Genomic DNA, 11263 nt, shown 5'->3' with positions numbered 1-11263 from the left:
AGTGCGACTCTTACCAGAATACCAAAGTTTAAAACCTAAATTATCAATCTCCTTAGCATTTTCTCCAACCATTTAGTTTTTTTAATACATAAGATATTAATTTTCCTATGAATCATAATATCAACTAATTCCATTAATTTACCATTAAGAGTATCTATATTCCAAGATCCTATCCTAATATTAATTTCATTAGTTTCATGGACTAACTTCTTTACCCGCATTCGCCTGTAATTTGAGAACCCTTGTTTATTTAACACCACACCCGGGCGCCGGTGTAGCGACCCTTGCACATTTTTCACTGTATTCAGGCTGTACAGCGCGTCGCTTCCAGGGGACACCCTAACACTTACACAATGATCAAAAGGATTCATGTCATGATTTTTTTCGACAAGTTTTACGCTGGTTGTCGACTACCTAACGCAACCCTCCACTTTTCGCATTCGGGCTTGAGACCGACAAAAACATTGTTAAATTAACAGGTCATGAATTTTTTCAGTGTTAAAGAAAAATCAAAGGCAGTGTTAAATCCACTTTTCTTTGTCGGGCTTGGGACCGGCAAAGAAAAGTTTTGCAGTGTTAAAGCAAAATCAAAGGCAGTGTCATGATTTTTTTCGGCAAAGGCAGTGTTAAATCAAAAGGATTCATGTCATGATTAGAAACTAGACAACAAGGCTATAAATTAACAGGTGGAATTTGAAACATCAGGGGGTGGGTTGTAGTCCGACGGTTGCAAACTAAAACAAAAAGGTTGCAGGTTGGCAGGTGGAATCTAGAAGAACAGGGTTGTAGGTGGACTCAACACCAGTAAGAATAGGGAAAACAAGCGAGGAAATTCACCACCTCGAACGAGTTACAATCGGAGAACATTATTGCTGTTGGATAAAACCCTGAGAAGGGAGAAACACTAGTAGGAAAAAATCTAAAACTAAAAGATAATAAAGAACTAGACCTTAAGCAAGCAATCAACTTATATTTAATAGAAACTAATAGTTAGAATATGAAGGAATTAGAATAGGAAGGATTTAGAATTAGGAAGAGACTATAAAAAGGTAATGCATAGAAGAGGAAGGAAGTTCCCTCTATGGAAGGGAATAAAATAGAAAATTAGGTGGGGAAGGGGCGGGAATGTCTCCTCCCTCAGATTAGAATGTTGGCCGGTCCAGCCTCCCTGCTGGACCAACCCCCCTTGGCCGGTCCAACCTCCCTGTTGGACCAACATCCCCCGTCCCCATGGAGCTCCACCTGCCATGCATCAGTCTCCTAGGATTGGAGAAGCTTCGACTTCATTCTTCGAAGCTTCTGGGTCCTCGTAGTACGATGTCAGATCCGAAACTTTGAATGTAGCAGAAAATTATTTTCCCTTAGCGGGTCAATCTTGTAGTCGTTGTCATTTAATTTCTGAAGCTTGCTGAAAGGCCCATCTACTATAGGTCTGATTTTTTCGAATGCTCCATTAAAAACCTCTCCTTTAGTAGAATCCACACAAGGTCGCCTTCTTAAAATGTCGCCTTCTTTCTCCTCTTATTCGACTAAGCGTGATATTTGTTGTTTTGTTTAGTGTTCTCTTTTCCAACCTCCTTGTGGAGCTTCTGAATCCTGTGAACTTGTTCTTCAACATCCTCACTGATCTTTGATGTTGGCAGGATTGGTAGTAACTCAAGTAGAGTGAGCGGATTGCTCCCGTACATAACCTTGAATGAAGTGCATCCTGTAGTTTGGCTAACGGATTTGTTGTATGCAAACTCAGCTTGAGCTAGCATCAAGTCCCTACTCTTTCTTACAAAGCATCTCAGAAGATTCCCTAAGCTCCTGTTTACTTTGTATGTATTGTTGTCAGTTTGAGGGTGAGCTTTTGAACTTGATTAGGGTTATGCGCCTAACTTCCCCCACAATTTCCTTTAGAAGTGGCACAAAAAATTGATTTCCCTGTCGGAAGTGATATTCTTATGAATTGTGTAGTCTCACGATCTCTTTGAAATGCAGGTCCGCGATATGTGATACCTCCAACGTCCTGTGGCATGGTACGAAATGTGTCATATTCGAGAAACAATATAACACCACCATCATAGAATTCTTATTCCACCGTGTTGATGGAAGTCCTACCATAAAATTCTTGATGACGTCTACCCACTGTACCTTTGGTACTAGTAATGTAATGCACAATGATGCATTCTGATCTCTGGCCTTTTCCATGTGACATATCTTTCATTGTCTAATGCGTCGCACTCCATCTTTCATCAATCAGCGCCAGAAGAAGTGCTCTCCAACGAGCGTGAGAGTCTTATCCTTGACGAAATGTCCCGCGAGTCCTCGACTACGGTTCTTTTGAATAATGGTCTCTCTCAACGATCATTTAGGAATACACAACTTATTCTGGTAGAATAGGTAACCATCGGCTCTGTAGTCTTGCTTAGTAGAATTTTCTTGACATCGCTTCCAGATCTCATTGAAGTTTTCGTCCGCCTCGTAAAAGTCTTTACTATCTCAAAAATTACAATTCGAATTTACATTGATGTGATCAACAGTCGACGATGGCTGGGTGTATCTGCTGCACAGTTTTAACTTCCTGCTTTGTGTTTAAGCTTGAATTAGATTGATGCTAAAAACTCTACTTAGGTGGCATTTCAGCCCTTTAGTTTCCTCTGGCTGTTGAGGAATTTTAAGGTTTCTTGATCCGTAAACAGCTTGAACTCGCTCATCAACTGGTAATGACTTAAATTCTCAAGAGCTCTTACAATATAACATAAAACTACTTGTCTTATGTAGAGTACTTCTTCTGACATCATTCAACTTTTCACTGAAAAATATGATGGGATGACCTCCCTGACTCAACACTGCCTCTATTCCCACGTCAGATGCATCGCACTCTTCCTTGAACAGTAGGTTGAATTTTGGTAATGCTAGCACTGTTGCCTGAGTCACCTTCTCCTTCAGGGTGTCGAAGCCGGTCTGAGCTATTGTTGTTCAAGTGAAGTCTTTTTCGTGCATAAGCTCCGTTAGAGAGGCTGTGATAGTGCTGAAGTTTCTGACGAAATGCCTGTAAATTGTTATTAGCCTCAGAAATTACCTTAGCTCGGTGAACGAGTGTGGTGCATTCTAATGCTTCCTCTACGTCACGTCTGCCTCTTGCATTCTTAAGAGGTAACTTTCATACTTATTAAAGGAGTAAGTATTCTTTAGGCCGTTGTGCTGAGTTTTGCGGTTAAACTGCCAAGACTTATCCAACAGAATATGACAGACATTCATCAGAACCGTATCGCACCATACTTGCTCCTGTAGTTGGTCCCAATTGAAAATTTAACCAAGCACTGATGATCCGTGTGCATCTTATTCTCTTTCTTCAACCAGGTAAGAGAATATGATTGGGGATGTTTTTGCATGACCAATCTCAATTTCTTTACCATCAGTGCAGACGCCACATTTTCTGAACTCTCACTATAGATGATCAAGCTACAAACCTTGCTCTTTACCATGCATTTGGTGCAAAAGATATTGTATCTCAACCAGGATTGTTCTCACTCTGACTCTTACTGCAAAACTTTCTGTATGATTAGCAATTTCCCCCCGTCCCCATGGAGCTGAAGTTCTTCCTCGGGACTATTCTCTGACTCCCTGTCCTCCACTTCCTTGACAATGCGATGGTTCGCTAATATGACAACTCGGTTCGTGGAACAGCTAGAGGCCATGTGTCTGTAGCCGTGACATCTGTAACAGCTCTGGGCTGGTGCTGTGCTGGAAGAGCCGCCTTCCTACGATTTTTTCCCACTCTGATTTAGCTTGTCATTTCCTTTTCATGTCTTATTAGCTCCTCCCAAGATACCGTTGTCGGTCGCGGAGCTGTAAGTGATTGCATGACTGATGGTTGTTGTCTGCTGCCTGAAGGAAGTCTTTTGTTTGTTCAGTTTCTGGCTCCTTTCCATCTTCAAAGCTAGAGTTTGAACACCCCCACCGTCTAGTATGACTATAACTGTACTTTTCTAATAACAGACTTCAGGCTCCAAGGTACTGGCGATTGTGTGCTGCTCTGGTTCAACTAACTCACACTTCATCCGCAACTGATCGAATTGTGTCGTGAACTCCTCCACTGAAAGATCTCTCTGCTGCAGGTGGTGTAGTCTCAGAAACATATCTTGATGGTAGTAGGGTGAGAGATATTTCCTTTGTCGTGCTTTCTTTATCTTTTCCAACTTGGTGGTCTTTTCACTATCATCTCTTTTCCTTAGTCTTTGTAAATTCTCCCACCATAAAAAAAGACATTCTTTTTCAACTTGATAGCTGCTAATTTCACCCGCTTATTCTCTAGTACATCTTTATATTCAAAGATCCACTCAACATATCGTAGCTAGTTAATAAAATCATCTAGATCTATACATCCCTCAAACTCTGGTGATCTATTTTGATGCTAAAATCTGTGTCCGTTATATGTGGGACATCTCTAGGCCTCTGATATTGAATTTCGAAGCGGCGTGACTGGTATTTCTTATCACTGATGTCTTCCCCGTGGAATAAATTTAGATTTTCGTTCCTATCTCTCCTTCAACTCTCCATATCACAGTTGAGTGTAATCTCTCACTGGGTTCTATCATCGATGTCCGCAAGCCTCTATTGAAGCTGACATATCTCTCTCTGTAACTCGTCTCGAGTAGTTTCCAACATGTATCTCCGCAGTGGCATTATTAGAGTTTGGGTTTAGATGAGGTGGAGGATAGGTAAGAGAAAATTTTGGGGTGGTGTAAGGTGGAAGTTAAGAAATCCTCGAGTAGTGAGTAGGACTAGGATTGGGCTAGTTCTGATACAAAATGATATCGGAGTTAACTCAAATCATAATAATGGAAACAATACTATTAAGTAAAGTGGTTGGGGTTACAATTGAGATTCCAATAGAAATGAAGGTACAAAAAAAACTAGTAATATTCGGCTAGGGTCGAATTGGGATACTTTTGGGCCTCAGAGGTAAGGTTGGGATTGACGGTGTAGTAGAGTTAGAGGAGTTGGTAGGGTGATGGGTGATGGGTGATTGGAGGTTGGACAGCAGGGCTGTCAATCGACAAATGGTAGCAGTAGTAGTACGGGGGCTGTTTGCAGGCCTACGGTAGGAAGATGGGCAGCAGGGTTGTAGGGCTGCAGGGCGCACTATGGGAATAGGAACAATAGGGAGGTGGGCTATAGATTGATGACTAGAAACTGGTCAACTAGGCTGCGGATTGGCGTGTAGAATCTGGAACTACAAGGACAATGGCTGCAGTTCGATGTTTGGAAACTGGAATAGCAAGGTTGAAGGTTGGCAGGTGGAATATGGAACGGAAGGGTTGCAGGCCGGTTGGTGGACTTAGCGGCAACGAGAAGAGGGAAAACAAGTGGGAAGGCTACAACCATAGCACCTCCTCGCCATGAAATACATCCCTTGGAAGGGCGAAACGTCCGTAGGCAAAAATTAGAAATTAAAAAAAATAATCAAGAAGTAAACCCTAAGCAAGAAATCAACATATATATATATATATATATATATATATATATATATATATATATATACATCATGGAACAGAAACCAGGGTTCTCCATAAAGGCGAAACCCTAGTAAAGCTTGGTTGACGAAGACGAAGACATTGCAGCTCGTCTTTCTGCGTTGCTCGTCTTGCTGCATCAACGTCCAGTTTCTGCATCTTTCTTTTATTTTTGACGCTTCTTCTGCTCCTGTCTGCGCCAGTGCTTCTCTCCGGCCCAATCTTTGTTTCTGCGCTTGTCTTTCTCTCCAGCCCGACACAAACTTCTTGCTGCAGGTGACAGCTGGTTGTTCTGATGCACTTCGTTCTTCCACGTGGTGGGAAACCCCCAGGTGGAGTCGTAATGATATTTTCCTCAAACTATAAGGAATATCGTGATGACACAGATAATTGTTCTTTTGGTAAAAATGGAAGTATGAAATGTGGGAAAACAACATTTTTTTTCTCTGACTCAGAAATTTCTACAATGACAGAAAAATTCAAGTTCGCTCTCATTGAAAAATTTTAGTGGGGGCACCCATCTATGGAGGTTATCAGAAAGAGCGTAGATTGATCTTAAGCCAGTAGACAAGTGGAAGGTGAGACTTATGGATGTGAGACATGTGTTGATCAAACTAACAATGATTAAAGACTACACCGGAATTTTCTTCAAGAAATATTTTAATATCGCAGGAAAAGCTATGAAGTTACTCAAGTGGTTTCCTGATTTCGCCTAAATCATGAAACTCCCACTGTACCGGTATGATTTAGTTTACCTGGTCTTAAGCTGCTTTTTTTTCACCATCAGGTTCTCTATTCTATTGGGGTCATCATAGGGGATTCTTTGATGTTAGATCTGCCCACTTTTCAACCTAACCAGACCCCCGGTGGCCAGAATATTTGTGGAAAGGGATATTACTTTACCGGATGTTTTTGAAGTCTGGCTGGGCACAACCCACAATGGATATTGACAACAAATCGTCTTTGAACACAGACCCCCATATTGTACTCACTGTAAGATGTTTGGTCATATCCTTGATAAATGCTACAAGTTCCATCCTAATTTGAAAACTAAGGTTCAAGTGAATAAGGATGAGTCTAACCCCACTGCTCTGGATATTTTAATTCTACTTGGGGAGGATATTACCAGACAGGTGGTGTCTGTTGTCCCTGAGGACCCTCCTCATGACACTGTTGTTATTGTTACTGCGAGTGATGTGATGTTGGCACCTTCAAACCCATAGAAAACATTACTGATGGACTATTACCTACAAATGGAAGTGTTCAGACAGCTCCACTTCTTCAGGAAGTATTTGGTGTAGAGACAACTCATACTTCACATATGCTAGAACCTATTGTGGGTACTATGGTTGGTATTCCTCCTGCTTCAGCTCTACCACCCCATCAGACAAATTCTTCAGAAGATGAGTGATAGGTCTATTCCAGGAGGAAGAAGAATAGTGGAAACAGACTCCAGCTCGGGAACATATTGGATGATACATTTGTTACTTCTGGCAATGACAAACATCTTACCATCTTACTTGCTTGCTCCTTTCATAGAACTAATTGGGTCGCTCTCTAGCCACCTGATACTATGTATTTTAACACCGTTAGCTTTTTATTTAAGTATCTAATGTATTTTTATGGTTTTTCTAGTTTTGGAACTATTTGTGGTTTTTTAGTGGGCAGGGTGCCAATGTTTAGGCCCTCCCACACTTTGTATCTGCATCTTTCTTTCTACTTAATATATTAGCCTTTTAGGACTTTCAATACACCACACCGATGGAGTTTGATTTTTCTTTCGGCTTCAGCGTTGACTTAGTTCTTTTGGCCGACCTCTTCGGCCGTCTTATGATCATCTTCTTCGCTTTCGTCCGTGGATTTCACGCGTTTCTCTCATCACTGCCACGAAGCCCTGTTTGCGCGTGGACTCGGCTTTGACTCCCTCCATTTCTGCTCGATCGCTCGTGATTGAGCATTGACGTACGTGAGCGACGTTCGTCCCTGTTGCTTGTCGCTGTTCAACTCCCAGTGCCATGGCTTCTACTCATTCTCAACCACCGATTACTTCAGTTTTAAACTTTGGGAAGACTTCTTTTGTTGACATGGTTGGCTCTTTGGGATCAGATCATGTTTTCTCTCAAGTTTATTATGATTCATTCGATGTCCAGGGGGACTGCAACCTCATCAAGAAGTCGAGTAGGAAAAGTGACAAACTAGCTCTATTCTTTTATGATGTTGAAGTTTCCAACCTGGTTAATAAGTGCAAATTCACCCTTATTGGTAAATTTCAATCGGAACATCCTAAAATGGAAATCGTTCGAAAGACTTTTGAAGATCTCAAACTTTTGGGGCTTTGGAAGGTTAACCTCTTTGATAGGAGACATGTGATGATACAATTATCTAAGTGGAGGACTATGCTAAAATATTTTCCAAAAAAATTATGACAATAGATAGGAAATATATGAAACTGCTTAAGTGGTCTCCTGAATTTGACCCTAGCCAAGAACCACCTATAATTCCAATGTGATTCCAATGTGGTTTAAACTACGGTTTAAACTACTTGCGCTAAAGTTGCATTACTTCAATCACTAAGTCCTCTATTCTTTTGGAGCTGCTCTAGGGAGACCTATGAAATTGGATACACCTACCTTCAACCTATCTAGGCCTTCGGTTGCAAGAATCCTTGTTGAAAGAGATATCACCCTCCCTGATGTGGATGAAATATGACTTGATACTGCCCACAATGGGTATTGACAGCCAATTGTTGCAGATTGACAACCAATTGTTGCAAAACAAAGACTCTACTACTGCAATCACTGTAAACTGTTTGGGCACAATTTTGCCAAATATTTTAGGCTTCGCCCACATTTGAGATCGATAGGTCCTAATAACATCATTCTTGTGGAGTAAAATATAGCAGAAACTGTTAATCTTGTAGAAATATTGAATGAGAATTTGACTCATCAAACTACTGCTCACCAACCAGATCAACAACTTTTTGCCATTGTTGTTGAGTTAACTCTTCCTCAGATCATAAATACTACGAATTTTATTGTAGCAGATGCTAGTCAAAGTGCATTGGAACCATCTATTGCGAGAGACACTCATGTCTTGGAGGAGCGCCAAGATCAAGGTGTGCTGCAGGTTGAGTCAGATCAACAGTTTACGGATCAACATACCCCTCGGGGTGAGCTCTCCATCGAAGATCCACCTATTGATTAGACGGGACTACCTCTGGCAAATGATTGATAGGTTTACAGATCTAGGAAGAAGAAAAAAAGAAATGCTAGAACTTAGTATTTCTCAGGATGACTGTTTCAGAAAAAAAAACAATAGAAATAGAAGAAAGAGTAGTTTTGGGTGGAAGCCCGCATCTCAGTATGTTGCTGGACTCCCTCTCTAGATCCAGGGGAAGGTGAAGTGGTAAATTCACCAACTACACCCACTATTTTTTTTCTTTTTTATATTTTTGGGGATTACGTGTGTTTTATGTCTCCTTTTGAGTAAGTTGTAATTTTGAGTAAATTGTAATTCTTGTGAGTGGACTCTTTGTAATCAGACTGATAATCAGAAGAACCTCATAGCTCCACTTCTTCAGGAAGTATCTGGTGTAGAGGCAACTCATACTTCACATATACTAGAACCTATTGTGGGTTATACGGTTGGTAATCCTTCTGCTTCATTTCTACCAACCCATCAGACTGATTCTTCTGAAGAGGAATGACATGTCTATTCCAGGAGGAAGAAGGAGAATGGAGGCCGACTCTAGCTCGGGAACATATTGGATGATACATTGGTTACTAATGACAATGACAATCATCTTACCAGCTTATTAACTTGCTCCTACCCTAGAACTAGGGGCAGAGGCAAGACCAAATTGGGTCGCTCTCTAGCCACATGATATTATGTATTTCAGCACTGTTATGCTCTTTATTTTAGTATCTAATATATTTTTCTATTTTTTTCTAGTTTTGGAACCATTTGTGATTTTTGTGTGGGTTGGGCCCTCCCACATGGTGTATCTGTATCTTTCTTTCTATTTAATATATCAGCCTTTTTTGGCTTTAAAAAAAATATATGATTCTTTCAGGCTCATCCATAAATGTCAACTCATGTTGAATATATATGGGAGCTTTAACAAGCTTTACTGATCTCATCAGCAATATAATTCCGCAACAAATACATGTGGAACACATTATGTACCCCGTTCATGTGTGCTAAGTAAGATAGGAAATCAGGAAGTAGAATGGTCGGTAATTCCTGCCTCATTAAAAGGCTGGTGCTAAACCTACATCGTTCGGTCCAGCCCCGTGTCACTAAAGTTCAATTATCATTTGAATTTATTAGCTTTAAATAATCATATATAAGCATTATTAAAGTTTTAATTATCTTTCAATGGTAATAAATTCATAGTTAACCATATTAAGTTGTTAATTATTAATTATTATGATTATTTAACTGATTAATATATTATTCCAGGCATAATTTTCTAGTTACATATTTATAAAACTTTAATTACTCCCGAGTTAGTCAAAATAAATTGATTTTGTTAAAACCTAATTAACTATCATTGATTTGATAATAATAATTAATAATATAAGATTTAATGATTTAATTAAACATTAACTAATTTTTTTAGTCTTTATAATTCGTTAAGTATTGATTAGACTTATTACTTAATTGTTATCTTATTCTTAATTATCAGAATGCAAAACTAAGAAAAACAATTAAGTCCTCATTGATTCCTATTCAATCCGAATATTTAATTTTTATTTTGCTAATTAGTCGATTATTTTAATTTTTATGATAGAAATAAAATAACATGATGAGCATAATTTCAACTTCTAATTAATCTAATATTGCCGTCATATAAATTTAATTAGAAATTAATTTAATTACTCTAATGATTGTCAATCACTGTTCTAGATCAAACACCATTAAAACTTCATTGATCTTAATTATTTTAATATATTTATTCTCTAATCATTCAAATCAATCTAATAATCAGAACAACTACTTAAAACCTTTTTCCAAATCCTGTGAAATAACCCTTATAGGAATTTTTGATCTTTTAAGATTTTAGGGAAGAACCCATTTTGTTTCCAGAATAAAGAAATGAAAGTATGTTGTAAAACATGTTTTATTTATTTAAAAGCATTATTTTGAATACTATAAATTAAAAACGACAAATAAAAATGAATTCTAACATGGCCTTAGATGATGTAGACAAGACCTAAGAGCGTAAGTTTAAAGCTAACCTGCAAATAAATTGTTTTTTCGAACCTGCTTGCATTTTTAGAATAATTTGCAAGTATTTTGCTCACCTCATGTAAATACCCCTTGTTAAGGGTCTATTTTCTAATATTCAATCTTCTTCCACTGTGATTTAAAATGGTAAATGCTTTTGTGGTTCACTCCTACTTCCTTACATCTTAACTAAGCTACTAATTTGCATAAAGAGCAAAATTCCTTACTTGATCTTTCTATTGATGTTGGTTTGCCATCAAATTTTATCCAGAATTACCTCAAAGAGGAAAGAGAAGCCGCCCAATTAGCAAAAAAGCAGAGGAGTTACAAGCTACTGGATGCTGATGATGAGGATGATAGAGATGGCCAAGTTTCGATGAGAGATTCTTCACATGCATCAAAAAAAGGAGGTGATCTTAAAAAACGTTTCAGAAAGAATCATAGATCTCATGGAAGTGATGATGATGAGGTGCGGCTCTGTCACTTTTTTTTTGGGCATTTACATACAGACCACTCAATTCTTATGTATT

General features: G+C 39.0%; 1 protein-coding gene across 1 annotated transcript in view; it reads left to right on the top strand.

The window, feature by feature from the left end:
• LOC110020538 (pre-mRNA-splicing factor ATP-dependent RNA helicase DEAH1-like) overlaps positions 1-11263 on the top strand; it is a 149260-nt gene that overhangs the window by 27498 nt on the left and 110499 nt on the right. Inside the window, exon 4 of the mRNA XM_020718677.1 lies at positions 11005-11202. Within this exon, the coding sequence (XP_020574336.1) occupies positions 11005-11202 (198 nt within the window). The remainder of the gene's footprint in view (positions 1-11004; positions 11203-11263) is intronic.

The sequence above is a fragment of the Phalaenopsis equestris genome, unplaced genomic scaffold (assembly GCF_001263595.1).
Source record: "Phalaenopsis equestris unplaced genomic scaffold, ASM126359v1 Scaffold000099, whole genome shotgun sequence".
Taxonomy (NCBI): Eukaryota; Viridiplantae; Streptophyta; class Magnoliopsida; order Asparagales; family Orchidaceae; genus Phalaenopsis; species Phalaenopsis equestris.
The sequence above is the reverse complement of the archived record's forward strand: the minus strand, read 5'-3'. Positions and strand labels throughout refer to the sequence as shown.